Genomic DNA, 16,210 nt, shown 5'->3' with positions numbered 1-16,210 from the left:
ATGAAAAAAAAAAATTCTGATGATTTACATCTCATCTAAGAAGGAAAAAGATCTTGTTCTTCTAGCTAACAATTTTGGCATGTAATTATACATACTTTCCAAGAAATTAGAATAAAAGATATTTTAGTTGACCCAATAGTTTTCCTTCGATCCCTAAAGCCCTTCAAGAGTCTTTTAACAACATCTAAATAAATATATATTTAGCAGGAAAATCACTAGCCATATTTAACTCTGAAAGGAGGGACTCCATATGTGACCTTAAAGAGTAGCTTTTTTTCTAAGTCATCATTCTTGAATTGATAACAATGCCAGAAAAAATCATTCTTTAAAAAAATGTTCTCTTTAAACAATTTACATAAAACACACAACTGCACATGTTTTTATAATAAACCATCTCTAACTGATTACAAGCTCTTCCTCAAATTCTTTACATTCTTTTATTAGTTTATCCAAAAAATTATTTACATCAGGTTTTCTTTTTTACAGTAATGAAACCCTATAAAAAAAGGTGAAGCTTCAAGAAAAAGTCCTCAAGTTGTCCAAAAATCTTCTGGACTTGATTTGAACAATGTAAGCTCATCAAAATATATTCTATATCATGACCTTTCATGTAAAAAACCTTTGATAATAAAATCTACCATTTCAAATATTGTCTATAAAGTAAAGAATTGTTTTTACCAATAACGTTTACTCAGGATGGAATAAACTTAACGAACCAGAAGTAGCAGCATCAGTTATGCTTAATTAAGTAAGCCACTCACAAAAGCTAAAAGTAATATCAGGTATGCTTGACTCCTTTTTAAAGAAAGTTTCTTTACAATACATATAAGAACCACAAACCACTGCTTCTGTTCCTCTGATTGAATTTAATTTGCTCTTATATTTTTTCAAAATATTTTCTACTTTGGAACTTTGAGTAAAACTGGGTTTATCTTTATCATCAATTACATCTGTTAAAAGTGACAGTAAAAAATTAATTATTGTAAAGAAGCATGTTGAAAGTGATATTTATTATTTAATTATTGTATGTGGGTGTTGTTAAATGTGGTATTTGTAACTTAATTATTGTTATCATTGTTAATGATCAATTTATTGGTGCGTGCTCTCCACAGACCTTTTTTTTTTTATATATATATTCTGTTGGTGGAGCAGCATAGACACTCTTGCATTTTAAACTAGTTTAAAGATATTGTCTCTCCAATCGTTCAGTTTTTTAATCCTCGAGATTTTACATGGCGCCCGATAAAAAACTATAAAGAGTTAACGAATTAAAAGATTAAAGAAAGAAGTTTATCAAGAGTTAAGTAAAGTTTGAGTTGTTGAACATTGAAGTAAGTGGAATATGTTATTTGTGATTTTGTTTGGGAAAATTTGATAGAATTAGAATTTAATTGTTGAAGGTGTATATTTATTTTAAAATGGCAGTCGCGTTAGGAAGAAAGTAGCTAGAAGAAGAGCGTTACGAGTAAGTTTTGGAAATTTGTTGAGCGAAATAAGAGAGGAATTAGAGATTGAGGAGTTAACTATACAAAATTAATAGGTTTAAAAAATAATTTAAGCGAGAGTTATGAGAGAATAAATAATATTAATGAGGAAATATTAAATAATTTAGATTAAGAGGAAATTGAAAATGACGTTTTGGAGAGTGCGAAAGTAGTTGAGTGTTATCATGAGTTGATGGCTGGAGTGATACTAAAATTAAAAAGTATAAAAATAAATGAATCAGATAAAGATTCTGTTAAAGGTTTAAATAAATCAAAGTGTATTTTACCTAAGTTAGAATTGCCAGTTTTTAATGGGAATCCCTTAGATTTGCAGGGTTTTTGGGATCAATTTAATTTATCAATTCATAGGCATGAAGGTTTAAATGATATAGATCGATTTAACTATCTAAAAAAGTATTTGTCTGGCCAAGCATTGGCTGCTATTTCAGGACTTTCACTTAGTTTAGAAAATTATAAAGAGGCAATTGAAATCTTGACTAACAGATACGGGAATACACAAGTATTCCTATCCTTAAGGAGAAACTGCCCGATGAACTTTTGATTTTATTTTCCAGAAAATTTGCCGGAGAGTTGTGGACTTTAGATAGACTTTTACAATGTTACAATGAAGAATTACAAGCTAAAGAGTGTTGTGCCAAATCTCTTTTAAAATCAAATTATGATAAAAATTAACATAAAATTTGAAATACGATTCTTTAAACAAAAATGCACAGCAAAATTCTTCTCATAATTATAGAAACAAAAATAACTTTACAACATCACAAAATAGAAGAGCACCAGAACAAAGAAATTTACAATGTGTGTATTGTTCAGAAAACCATAAGCCTTCTCACTGTTTAAAAGTAACGAATTTAGACTCAAGAATTGAAATTCCAAAAAAGCAAAAGAGATGTTTCATCTATTTAAAATTAGGTCATATATAAATTTTGTCAGTCTAACTATTCATGTATTGAATGCAATGGGAAACACCACATCTCTATTTGCAATAGGAGGCAAACACAAATTAGTGCAACTCTTGAAGGTGTGTCGGATAGCATTTTGCTACAGACAGCAAAGGCTAAGTTTTTTAATTCAGAGAGTGTGGAGTATTCATAATATTGTTTGATAGCGGTAGTCAGAGGTCTTATGTTACCAAAGATGTATGTGAAAGATTAAAATAAAAAGCTGTTAGGCAAGAAGCTATAATAATAAAAACATTCGGTCAATTTAATAATTTCAGGGTTAAAAAGCTCGATGTTGTTCAGCTTAAGATAAAACATAGAAATGCTAATTTGTATGTGTATGTCGAGGCTCTGTGTGTGCCAGTTATTTGTAGCCCTTTGCAGAGGCAAGAGATATCTCGAGCGTGTAAAAATTACCCGCATATTTCAAAGTTAATTCTAGCTGATTATGATGATAGTTCCAAAGATTTTCCTATTGACTTACTGGTAGGGTGTGATTTGTACCAAATTTATGACAGGTAAAGTTATTAGAGGGGTTGAGGGCTGTCCTGTAGCTTCTTCCTCTGTTCTAGTACGGGTGTTAAGTAGCCCAATTCCTTCTGTAAAAAATGTTAATAAGAAAGTAATCGTCAATTTACGCGTTGATGCTAATTTAATAGGGACTTAATATTGATCAAATTTACTTTGTTATTGCCCAAGATAGCAACTCTTTCGGATAAAGCATACATCACACAAATAACACATATATATATATATATATATATATATATATATATATATATATATATATATATATATATATATATATATATATGTTTTATTTGTGTGATGTATGCTTTATCCGAAAGAGTTGCTATCTTGGGCAATAACGAAGTAAATTTGATCAATATTAAGTTGTTTTTTCCCCACTATTGATCGTTAAATGTTTACACTCGCTTGTAAACAATGTGAAGGTTAATATTAATGCTTGTAAAATGCACGAATATTTTACTGTAATGTTTTGAGATCTCTGCCTGACGGATTCATCCATGTTTATCTTTATTCTTATGTCATGTTTCACACAACTTATACAGGTTGTTTTGGAAAACTTTGGTGATCAAGTCAGAAAAAAGTTTTTTTTTTTTGAAATTTTTGTTCAATTTAGAACACTGTTTATAGTTGTTAAAAGCTAATAAGTTGTTTTCATTTAGATGCAGTTACCCGATGTTTTAAGATAAAAAAACACGATGTACGACGGTATATTGCAGATTGTTTAAAGTTTGCACCATATCGTTTGGATGGTGGAAAGCAAGCATCAAATCAAGAGGAGAGTGTGATGACAGAAGGTGATACAGAAGATGTTGATATTTATGATCAAAAATGATTTTATCAAGATCGTTTTCCAAATAATTTTTATTTTGTATAATTTTTTGTTTTAAAAATGTTTAAATTATCTTTGTGGTTTTATTTGCTTTCATTTACAGTTTAGTAATCTGCATTTGCAAAATGACGAATGGGCAGATCATTTGTGAAACTGTAATAAGATATATAAAATCAACTATTGCAGTCTTTATATTAATATATGTGCTATTTTTTCAAAGTTTATCCAAGTCTTTACTAATTCAAGCTAAATTGTGACCATTAACAAATCCTATCAAATTTCAATACAATTGTATTGAAATTTGATAGGATTTGTTAATGGTCACAATTTAGCTTGAATTAGTAAAGACTTGGATAAACTTTGAAAAAATAGCACATACAATGATTCTTATCACCCGCACAATATTTCTTATCTATGCAATATTGTTATTGTGAGTAGAATATTCTACTCACAATAACATTATTGTACAAATAAGAAATGTTCGTTGAACCAACGCTAAATCAACGTTAATATAACGTTGATCTGTGGTTTGTTTTCAACGTTTAACTAACGTTTGGTTTCAACGTAGATTTGCGTTTCCATTTTAACCAAAAATTAACGGCTTTTCAACCATAAATTTCAACCTTTTTTCAACGTTTTTTCAACGTTAATATGCTTGCTGGGTTATGCATCATGGCATTGAAATGACATTAAGTCAAGTTAGAGCAATGTTTTGGATTATTAAAGGAAGAAAAACTGTCAAGAATGTTCTGCCTAAGTGTGTTATTTGCAAAAAGATTAATGGAAGAACAATGCTGCCTCCCCCAACTTCTGACTTATCTGATTATCGTGTAAATGTTTCTATGTTTTCGTTTCAAGCTGTTGGTGTAGAACTTGCTGGACCCTTATATGTAAAAAGTTATCTTGATGTATGGACGAAATGTATTAAGAAATAAGGTGAAATCAAATTTATGTTTTGATATGGTTGATATCAAGAAACGTCCCAGCAAACATTAAGCAGGCGGACCGACAACGGACCACTGTTAGCACTTATGCCGTGCCGACGTCGGCCACCCGCTGAGTTGCCGCGTAGACTTGCACATCGTATTTACATCGGTCCGTTAGCGGAAAGCTGCAGGCGGTTCGGCAGCGGACCGATGCACTATGCATCGCTAAGCGGAAATAGGATTTTGTACATATTTTTTAGTGATTTTTCATATTTAAACTTTTTAAGTTTTTTCTTTTTGCATTCAATTTTTAATTCTCTATAAAAAAAAAATCATTTTTAGTTTTTTTAAACTTTTGACATCTTAAGGGTTTTTTTAAGGTTTTAAAAAACTCGCTTTTTTGTTAAAATCCTTTCAAAATATATGATAAGTGTAGAATTTCTATATTATTTTTATGCGAAATTAAAATAATAATGTATTTAATTGAATGTAAAACAAGAAATAGAAAAAAAAGGTTTTTGAATAGCATTTTTTTGCTGATTTTTTGATTTCTTAAACATTGATTAATTTAAGCATGTGGTCACAGAGGTCGCCTCGTTTTTTTTAAATAAAATATAGCTACTGCAAATCAACTATACTGCCATGCAAAAAAATTGAGGCGACCTCTGTGACCTCATGCTTTAAAATCATTTTTACTACTGTGAGTTTTATTAAAAACCGACTAAATTCTGTGAAGTAAATGAAAATTCCGAAGTTCAATAACATACGGTAAGTTTTTGATTCAGTTTTACCTTGCGATGGTTTTTATAAATTATCAAAATGGCTTGATTCACTCATCGTCAACTTTTAACACATACATTTCCAGAGCAGGTGAAATATTCAGAAACTGAAGTAAAATATAGTCTCTTCAATATGATCAAACATTCAGTTTCTAGAGAGTTTGAGTATCTTTTGGAGTATGAAGATAATTCTATTAAAGTTTTAGCACAGGAGGAACGTGATAACATGTTATTTGCAAAGTGGGTGGTGATGGTCAGAGTGACCAATCTGAGTTTCAGAATGCAGTAAATATGAAGAAAGGTGTGGATGATTACACTGTGTATAGTAAAGTGTTTGTACTGTTGGAGATTAGAAGTGGAAAAAAGATACTATGGAAAAATTGTAATCCAAATAGTCCAGATGCAACCCGTCATCTTATGTTTTGTTTTTCCAAAGAGACTGCTAGTTTTATTCAAGAGAAGTTTGAACATTTACAAAATGAAATTTTGTCTTTAGAGAATATTAAAAGTAAACTTATACTTCATGACAATACTTTTGTTATAAATTCAAGTTTGTCAACTATTTATACCAGAATGAATGATGGTAAAACACTTAATGCTGTGGTATCAAAAATGCTTTAAAAAATATTGCATCTCAGTGCTGTCATGTATGTCAAGCAAGTCCTAAGGAGTTTAATTTGGAAACCATTTGGAATAAAGATAAAAATGCAGACAAAAATATATTGAAACTTGGAATATATTGAAATCTTCAATTGTGGATATTCAGCATGGAGTTAGTTTTTTTTTAATACTGCTTGCAAACTTCCAGCAGTGAAACAAGGAAGAAAAATAGCAGCAAAAAATGGCCAAGAATTTATTGAAAACAAAAAAAAAACTCCAGCACTTATTCAAAATACAATTAAAAATAAGGGTATCTTTTGTCAGGAAGGGAAGTTGTACATCCAACACTGGCAATGTTGCACGAAAATTCTTTAATAATCCATCTGTGACTGGAAGAATACCACTATGATGAAACTATTTAGGGACCTGCTCATTGATATGAATAGTACAACAGCAAGACCGGATGTGAAAATTTTCAAGCAGAAATCTGAATGTCTGTTTGGTCTCATTTCTAATGATCAGTTTTTAAAAACCATTCCAATGTCACAGTCTTTGCATAGAATGGTAGTTCATGGTGTTTCTTTTATTAAATATTTTAAGTATCCAATAGGTTCTTTGTCTGAGAGTGCCATTGAAGCCAGGAACAAAGCCAACAAAACTGCATGAGTACGTCATGCACGTTTAACTTCTTTTGCTGAAAATACTAGGGATACAGCTAATTATTTATTTTTGACATCTGATATGTACCTATACTGTAAGAAAAACAAAATGCAAGAGGTATTAAGGCTATACTGCAAGAAGATTAAGCTGATAACTGTTCTTAAGGTAAATATTGGAGAAAGCTATGTATATCTTAAATTTAAATATTTAATGTTATCGTTTAATTTTATTAATGATACATTTTAGGTGCTGGTGGTAGCCAATCTGATATTTTTGAGATCTTTTCACATAATCAACACAGCATGTTTTTTTATGCTTGAAAAAAAAACAAAAAACTAATTGTTAGAAAAGTTGAAGCATAAGAATCCCAAACTTTTATGTTTGAGGAAAAGTTGCATCAATTGGCCTCAAATTGACTCAATTTTGCCATGTTTTTGTTTTCCTCAAAGATGTGTCTAAAGTCCTATTTCTACTTAGTGATGCATAGTGCAATTCTTGAAGGCTTGTTGTAGATATTAAATTTGCTCCACATAAAGATTGCTGAGACATGTTTAGAATGAAAATTTTAATTATTTTTCAATTATATACATTTATTACAGTGAATACAGTTTTTTCTTGAATGTAAAATTGTTAAAATTAGAATTTGATAGATAATTTCTATAATAAATAGTTTATATCTTAAACTATACTATTTTTTACAATAACAAAACTTTTTAAAATTTTAGTGTTTGTTGTTAAATAATTTTAGGAAGTCAAAGAGTAATGGTTCATATTAAGAAAAGAAATCAAGGAAGCATCATTAAACCATGCAGCTGTAATTGATAAGCAACTTTTAAAAAAAGGCTATTCTCATAGCCACATATTGTTAAAAACCTATTTTAGCATCAGAACCTTGATTCTGCATTTGAGGGGAATGGAACTTCTGGAGTATTTATTTCACTTTTATTTATAATAAAATATTTCTGCTATTTCCTTTTTTATTTAACATGAAAATATAAGTTGGAAACTAAAAATGCCTGTAACCCCTAAAAAAGATAAATTGATATATCAGATTTAGAGTTTAAAATATCAAAAACTATCGGTTTTATATCTTTTTAATCAAAAATCGAATTAGTCCGGATAAACCAACTAAAAAACCGGAATGAAACCGGTTTTAAAAAAGACCGGATTTTTTTTTATAAATATATGTATAAACAAACAATATCTCATAATTGATGCTTTGTTAAAAAAATTACTTCAAAATGTTAAATAGTTCTCTAGTTATAAGGCTATTTCCTTTTTTTCTATCAGCGCGACGCATAGTGCGATGGCGGCAAATCGACAACTTTTGAACAACGGTCCGTCAGCGGCAAACCGATGATAAAGCGATAGCGGAATAGCATAGGACCTATAATAAGTTTTCACTAAGATTTGAATGCATTGATATACATATTATTTTTGTATTTTTGTTTGAATAGAACGCACTTATCGTTAGCAAAATTGTGTATATCTTTCAGCGCAATTTTTACTCATAAAAGAATGGCAAATCCTGCCGATGCACAGTGGGCCAGATATATAGGATATGGTGGACAAAACCTAATTATTACCCAATTGCTCCCCAAACCCATTTCGATATATAAATAATCATTATACATGAAATAATATTTATTTTTATCAAGAATATTTTAGTTTTTAATAACAAAATTACAATTAATAGGCTTAGTAAAAATTTTTTTTTTAAATCAACCTTCTTTTCAAAAAATCAAACAAGAAATTGTGTTTAGCTACAAAGAACTAGAAGAAGGTGGAGCTGATTCCCTCAGCAAAGCCAAAACTTCACTGGGGATTTTTTTAAAACTCTTACTATTTTTGTTATGACCTTTTCTTAATGATGTTATGACAGGATCACTAGATACAAGTAGTCTGTTAACCAGGTCGCGGTTTGTGTCTATTCTAGAAGTCTTTCTACTGAAATCTTTCCTAAACTTTTTAAAATCCTTGTTGCGGGCCTCTTGTGCCTCCTCTGACATCAGTCCAATTGGCAAGTACTGTCTAGCAATGATGGCATGACCATGAACTAAAATTTTGTGTACTGATTGTGACATGTAATACCAGGAATACTTAGATATGTAAAGTTTAAGAGCAGTAATACAAAACTCTTTAAACTTGACATTATCAATTTCAAATCCAGATGATAAAGTGACTAGAATGATGTAAAAATAAAATAAAAGAGTTTCATCTACTTTCAAAATTTTGGCAGTTAATTGATAGTCTGCAAAGGCTCGTCGGGCGGTGTTTCCATCATTACTGGTACCTACAAATTGCATATATGTGATAGTTAACCTGATGATTCATATACAAGTATTTATGTAATTTCACTTACCAGATCCTCCACTTTTTGGGAAATCCACAACCAGTCCCATTTGATTCATAAATTTTGTCTGGATACGTTTCTTCACTTGCTTAACATTTTCCTTATCTTCAATAGCTCTAGACTGCCACTTTTGAGTTTCCAGCTTGTATCCAATATGTAATACCATTTCAAAAAACCTAATCCAGGAATGCAGGCTAGAAAGACCATATTTCAGTTCTAAGTTACTAGCATTGTCCAATTTCAGCACCATTTCTAAGTTATTCATGATTTTTGGAGACACACCACACACAGAGCAACATTGAGTTGAATTAGTCACATCAGACAGAATAGTTTGAATTTTGCCATCAATCATGGTCAGTTCTATAATACTTTTGACAACCAGTTCTTTTCCACTAAAAGTAACATTAAAAATACTACATTTTTCTATTTCAGATTCTAAATATTTTGCTTCTTCTAGGACAACAGCTTTGCTTTCTTTTTGAAAAGAAAATCTTATTGGACGACAATAAGCAGTAGATGATGGCTTGTCATTACGCCATAATAGTACTTCTTTATCATTGCAGAACCCACTGAGTTCTAGTGGTGCTAAGCAAGTAATGAACAGAGATTCTTCTTTTTTTAAGTTACGATCTCCAGCTTCCTCACTACTCACTTGCTTGTACACGCTTTGCCCATTAGCCCCATCAAACCCGGCCTTGCAACGCAAAGTCAACCGGGTCAAACAATCCAGCATTGTGCTGATCACAGGAGCTTGCACCTCGCAGAGTCTTTTTACTGTATGTTTTAGTAATTCTTGTAGTGGTATTTGTGCTGAATAATCATCAACAAAGATGTTCTCTGGATAGCAGTTAGCTTTAGACAATCTTATGTTGTTGTATGAAGGATATATATGGCAATCACGTTCTTCAGCTCCATTTCTGATAAGTTGGTAGGTTGATTTTGACATGCCACCATCTATAATTAATGCCAGACCTTCATTAGGTGTATACTTTTTAAATTGACTAGAAGGTTCTGATATCTCAGCAACTTGCTTGGCAGCCTCATAATTAAACTCATTCCTTAATTTAAGCCTTGCTGAGTGGAGCAACTCATCAGTAGTAAAATTATTTATAACATCATTGAGTCTTCTTCTTTTGGTTTTGTCAGATGCGTCTTCAAAGGAGCAACTTGGTCTTCCACCAATATTATGTGATTGACTAGAATTATCAGACTCAGATATATTATTACTGTATGTAGATTTAAAGTCCTGAGCCAACCAATTTTTATTTTTACTTTCAAACTTTTTATTTCCCCGGTTTGCATCCTTCCATTTCTTTTGATATACTTTTAAAAACGCAGCACATCCAGTAGAACCCAAATTCATAGAGACTAGAATAGCTTCTACAGACATAGAAAATGATTTATCACCAGGCTTTAGTTGGTCATGCCGTATACGTTTATGGACATCACTAATCTTCATATCAACTACAAAAAAATGATTTTAACGTTATTAGTGCAACCACTATAAAAAAATATAACATAAATATGGTCATTATTTTCATTTCAGCTACATTTAATTAGGCCAGTATAATAAGCACAGCACCTATTATTACCTAAAACCAAAAAAATAGGTTTGTCGCGAATAGCATTTTACGAAAATATCTTTTTTTAAATGTTTACCAAACTTAAAGGGGCAGCTAAGAGCAGAATTAAACACCACCAACAGGCTATACATATATTGTATTAACTTATTTTAACATTAATAAGCGGTTCCAGCAGGTTCTAAACTATATGCGTCACTTTTAATAGAATATTTTAATATTATAAATAAGAATCTTACCTTTATATTTCAAAATGAAACTGTGAGTTTAATACAAGACCTTGGAATTTGTTGTGGCATTTTTCGTAAAGCTATAAAATTAAATTTTATTAATGTGTCAATTAATTTCGCATATGTTAAATAATTTAAAGGTTATTCGTTGTCATAGTTATAGGTGATATATCTATTAAAAAAATTAATAAATGAATTTCTAAATATATTCAATTGTAATTGATAATTGTACATTTATGATGTACTACCAAACTACAAATAATGTTTTAAACCATTTATTATGCTCTTATATACATAATATACTGAGTAGTTGGAAGTATTTCGAATATTTTTTTTTGAGGTTTTGTCTACCACCTGGCCCACTGTGCGATGCCTGGAAGGCACATCAAATACCTTTTGACTTTGTGCATAGGTATATAGCCATTAAATACGAATTTATCATACTAAAACTCTCCTTGCACCAAAAAACACTACCCCAACTGTAAATCATTAGGTCATACGTGGCAACGCTTAAGCTCGGTGAACAAAATGAATAATCAGAAGTTATAATAAAAATCATTTTAAGATTGCAATTTACAATTACAATATGAATATTAAAGTCACAATAATTTTTTTAAATTTAAAACAGAATATATAAAATATTAGTATCTATAGATTATTGCTTAACTTACGTTTAGCGAACGTTTAAAATATAAAATATAAAATAAATAGTTAATTTTAAACACATCTTTAAGTTTAATTTATTCTCATTTCAATCGAAAACTAAATATACTCGGAAAGCTATAATGTGTTGAAAATCGATTTACGTTGCAGTCTGCAGACTTCTAACATTTACCTGAAAGCAGACAATGATATATAATGAAAATATTGAAACAGTTAATTTTGGAGCTATTACAACAAAGATAATAAACTTACCTTCTCAGCCCTTAAAAACGTTTTTGTTTATGATAGTCTGATCATCAGTTATTGACAAATAACTCCAGATACTAAGTTTATCTACATTGAATAAATATAAATTTAATTTTATTATTTAAACATAATTTAAAACATAAAAACAACAAAAACATTGCTTAATTATATTGCTACATTATCTTAACTAAGAAAACATCTTTAAAAAAACTATATAAAAATAAAGTCATAATGCGTGCCTTTTTTTTTAAAATAAAACTTCATATACAGTAACCTTAAATACTCTACCTGGTATACTAATTCCTATCAGTACGCTTGAGGGGCTAATGAACAATAAAAAAAAATTGTTATTTCATTAAAAAAAAATTATCTTTACTTTTAATTTTAAGTTAACAAATAAAATAATATTTAAAAATGATATACTTATATGCCAGTTTGGAAATCAAACTGTGAAACCCACAGCAAATTAAGGGCAATGGTGAACCTTTTGCAAACCATAGGCCTAAGACACAAGTGCAGTTCTGAAAGAGAATGAATCAAAGACAGAACACATCAATAAAAATATAATTTGATGAACTAAAATATACTTTTCACATTGAACATAGTTTTCACCATGCAAACAAAAACATACCACGATATAATATACTATGAAAATACCTTGAAAAAATATAAAGAAAGCCAAATAGTTGAATGAAATAAAATGGTTTAGTAAATAAGTATATAATTTTTTCAAACAGTTGACAGACTCCAGAACTTATATTTTGGATTTCTTTCAAAAACAACATTGAAACAAATAACATTAAAATAATAAAATCTATCTTACTTTATTCACTGGTAACATTTAATATCACAATCAATTTAAATTCTCATTAACAATCTCATATACAAGAGGTTACAGTAAAAGGGAATGAAAATGAATAACATGGAAACAGTAATATTTATTGCACAAATACTTTACTCCAGTGAGTTTAAAATATAAAATATTTAAAAATATATTAAATATTGTAAAATAAAGATAACAAATTTGTAAATAAAGATAACAACTTTGTAAATAAAGATGTTTATTTTATTTAAAAATGTTATTCATCTTCTGAACTAAAAAATGCCTCTTTATTTAATGGCATTGGAAAACTTGATGTAGGCATCAGTTTTTCTTGGTTATTTTGTCCAAAAGCTCATTATTGAAACTTATATAAATTTACATAAATTGTTTTATTTACTAAAGCTGGTATATATTAAAAAATACATATAATATAAATCGCTGGGTATATTTGGACATTACAAAAAATAATTTGAAATCAGATGCTGCTAAATTAAAGTTAGGAAATAATTAGATATTTCAACAGGATTGAGGTCCAAAACACACTGCTTATGTTGTAAAATCATGGTTGCTCTACAGTATTCCAAAACAACTGAAATCTCCTCCCCAATCACCAGACTTTAACCAAATAGAGAATGTGTGGGATTATTTAGACAGACAAGCAGGAAACAGAATAACAAATGTTAATATGCTAAAAAATATCTTACTAGAAGAATGGAATAAAATTCTGTCTTCTTATACCAAAAAATTAGTGTCACTGATGAACAGAAGATTAAAAGCTTGTGTAAATGCCAATGGATGCTCAACAAAATACTAAAGATTTTTTAATTTTTCATATTCTTGTTTTTTTTACAAGTTTTGTTTAGTGTAGGAAAACTTTTGTGACATATTATAAATTCAAAAATTAAACTTATTCAGTTTTACAAATAAATATTTTTATTTAGTTATTTTTTATTTCTTGTACAATATATTCTTGTTACTTTGATATAAAATTATTTTTTTGCATTTAAAATGCTTTTTATTAAATGTTTTCTCTAAATTGTAAGGTGTACGAAAACTTTTGTGACTGACTGTATATATATATATATATATATATATATATATATATATATATATATATATATATATATATATATATATATATATACACATATATAAATTAGTCTTTTCAATTTTGAGTCTTATAAATATATATTGAATCTATATCCATACTTTATATCAATATCTAAACTTAATATTATAAAGTATTGCTATAAGTATAGCTATAAGTTTAGCTATAAGATTATAACAATGTTAAAATCATATAACTTTTAATATTTATAAGCAATAATTATAGCTATATTTTATAATATAAAGTATAGATATAGATTCAATATAAATTTATATATATCATTTATATTTTAAGACTAAAAACTTATCTGATTTTTTTTTACATCTTATTTATTTAATACTTACTGTTTTACTTAGTGTATAATTTTATCAGAGTTATAAATATCAAGTAAACTATTGTTAAAAAATAAATGTAATAACAATTTTTAGCATATATTTAAACACTAATAAGTTTATAATCAGTGAATTTTTTATAAAACAGTCACAATTTAAATATCGACCAATCTAAGTCTCACCAAAAGCAGGCATTTCAATTGAAATGCCTGCTTTTGGTGTTATAACGACAGCTTACCGCTATCCAAAAGCCAACTCTGGATTTGTGTTGGAAAAACTGTAATGTATCGCCATGTGTTTACCGAAGCTGGCATGCCGATTTAAAAACGTATCCACAACGAACCGTTTTGCCGTTTTTCAGCCAACGGCGGTAAGCCAACACAAAACGAGATAACGGTCCATCATCGGTTAGCCAGCAGCTGCAATCCGCATTAGGCATCACAGTGGGCCAGCAGCGGCATACCGGCGGGGGCTTTACGCATCACGGTCCGCTGAAAGCATGTTTGCTGGGGTGCCATCTACTTAAGGTGGTTTACCAGGAAATAAAGTTTATATTTTTCAAATTTTTCAAATTTTCAGTTTAGATTGTTTTAAGATAATTAATTATCCCTGAATTCATTTCTGAAATCTGTTTTTCAGAAAAATAATCACAAAAGGTTTATCTTAAGATTTAAAAGAGGGGGTTAAAATAATTTTCCATAGCAACGGCCCCTATCAACACACTTTTCTTTCTTGTTTGGACTAATTTTTGTATACTTGGCATAGTTTTCAAAAAATTGAATTTTAGTATGATGGTTAAGTCTGTTCTATACCGTAAATTAAAAAAAATAAACAAACTACATTAACTTTCAGTGTTATATAAGAGATGAATTAATGACAAAACTTTATATTTATGTTTACCTTTACTAATGAAGTTGTTTATGGATTTTAGTTCTTTTATGGCGCTACTGCAGTTTCTCCCCCCCCCCCCCCTTTTTTTATTTTTGATTATGATAGAGAATTTTATGCTGATTCAGAAAAATATAAAAACATGGACCTGAAAATCAACGGAAAGTGCTCTATTTCGAAGTCAAAGTTGAAAAAAATCCCACTAAAAACCCTAATATTCGCCATTTTTTTTCAAAACGCTTTTATTTTTAACGAAAGTTAATTACCGTTACATTGCGCAATAAAAAGACCTGGTTTCAATTAGCCTTCGCATTACTATTTTAAAGTGTTATAACGAAAGTGTAATAAACGAAATGAAATTAATGGAAGATTTCAAATAAAAGTTAAACGTAGAGTGTGGGAATGTAGACAAACTGATGAATAATTATTATTGTATTGTACGCTGGTTTTTTTTATTAAAAAAAACGGTTTAAAGATGACATTTTCTAAATTTTACATGTGATAAAACAACTATGAACTAAGTTTCAAAAGTTCTTCTTTTAGGAAACAAAACTGCTGAATTCTTTTTTAAAATTCATTACAAAAGTACATTACTTGCAATATAGTTTATTCTCTAATAAATCAAAAAACGGCTATTTTCATTGCCACGAAAATTGCGCGAGATAAACATACTTTAACGACTTTTTTTAATGTAAAAACCATGCTATAAATGTATTGCTTTTGTCAGCTAAAAAATCATTAACTTAATATTCTCAAAATGGCGAATATAAGGGTTTTTAGTGGGATTTTTTTCAACTTTGACTTCGAAATAGAGCACTTTCCGTTGATTTTCAGGTCCATGTTTTTATATTTTTCTGAATCAGCATAAAATTCTCTATCATAATCAAAAATAAAAAAGAAAAGGGGGGGGGGGGGGGGAGAAACTGCAGTAGCGCCTCTTTTATTATTTAAATATAGCTAATACAAAAAGTAATGGGAAATAAAAAAAAATCATTTAAGAAAAGTGGAGAGGACATTCGCTGGGAACAAGTTCCAAAAAGCAAGTAAAACCGAAATAGTAACAACAACTTTACTAAAAAAATCATGTAGTACTAAAAAGCTTAGCAAATTTAAATTGAATGAAAAACAGTGTTCAGATGATTTTAATTTAATTTTGTATTTTCCTATTCTCAAAGAAATATTAATGCAAGTTGGTAGCTGCCCAGATTGTCAAAAT

General features: G+C 29.3%; 2 protein-coding genes and 1 long non-coding RNA gene across 8 annotated transcripts in view; 1 reads left to right on the top strand and 2 right to left on the bottom strand.

Moving 5' to 3' along the window:
* Window positions 1-16,210, bottom strand: part of LOC149884966 (uncharacterized) — a 748,071-nt gene that overhangs the window by 146,300 nt on the left and 585,561 nt on the right. The gene's annotated exons all lie outside the window — the stretch shown is intronic.
* Window positions 1,192-3,878, top strand: LOC149885021 (uncharacterized). Of its 2 annotated transcripts, XR_016454715.1 has the most exons (3): window positions 1,271-1,331; window positions 1,426-1,465; window positions 3,637-3,878. It is a non-coding gene; the product is annotated as an uncharacterized LOC149885021 (long non-coding RNA). The 2 variants fall into 2 exon arrangements; XR_016454716.1 differs by lacking the exon at window positions 1,426-1,465 and having other exon boundaries at window positions 1,192-1,331.
* The window catches only part of LOC149885018 (uncharacterized), a 33,068-nt gene continuing 24,905 nt past the window's right edge, over window positions 8,048-16,210 (bottom strand). The window contains exons 1-8 of one of the 5 annotated variants that reach the window (XM_090096660.1): window positions 14,345-14,463; window positions 12,267-12,364; window positions 12,132-12,166; window positions 11,850-11,930; window positions 11,741-11,769; window positions 10,944-11,014; window positions 9,134-10,588; window positions 8,410-9,064 (exon numbers count right to left, since the gene is read on the bottom strand). In XM_090096660.1, coding sequence (XP_089952786.1) covers window positions 8,535-9,064; window positions 9,134-10,583 — 1,980 coding nt within the window. In that variant the 5' untranslated portion in view covers window positions 10,584-10,588; window positions 10,944-11,014; window positions 11,741-11,769; ... (2 more) ...; window positions 12,267-12,364; window positions 14,345-14,463 and the 3' untranslated portion in view covers window positions 8,410-8,534. Of the gene's footprint in view, window positions 9,065-9,133; window positions 10,729-10,943; window positions 11,015-11,740; window positions 11,770-11,849; window positions 11,931-12,131; window positions 12,167-12,266; window positions 12,407-14,344; window positions 14,464-16,210 lie in introns of those variants that run through there. The other 4 variants (XM_090096661.1, XM_090096662.1, XM_090096663.1 and 1 more) reach the window with 4 other exon arrangements.

The sequence above is a fragment of the Hydra viridissima genome, unplaced genomic scaffold, assembly GCF_058129835.1.
Source record: "Hydra viridissima isolate aposymbiotic clone 2 unplaced genomic scaffold, HvirCarnegie_v1 scaffold_8, whole genome shotgun sequence".
In the NCBI taxonomy this organism is placed as follows: Eukaryota; Metazoa; Cnidaria; class Hydrozoa; order Anthoathecata; family Hydridae; genus Hydra; species Hydra viridissima.
Note: the sequence above shows the minus strand (reverse complement) of the source record. Positions and strands in the feature narration are given on the sequence as shown.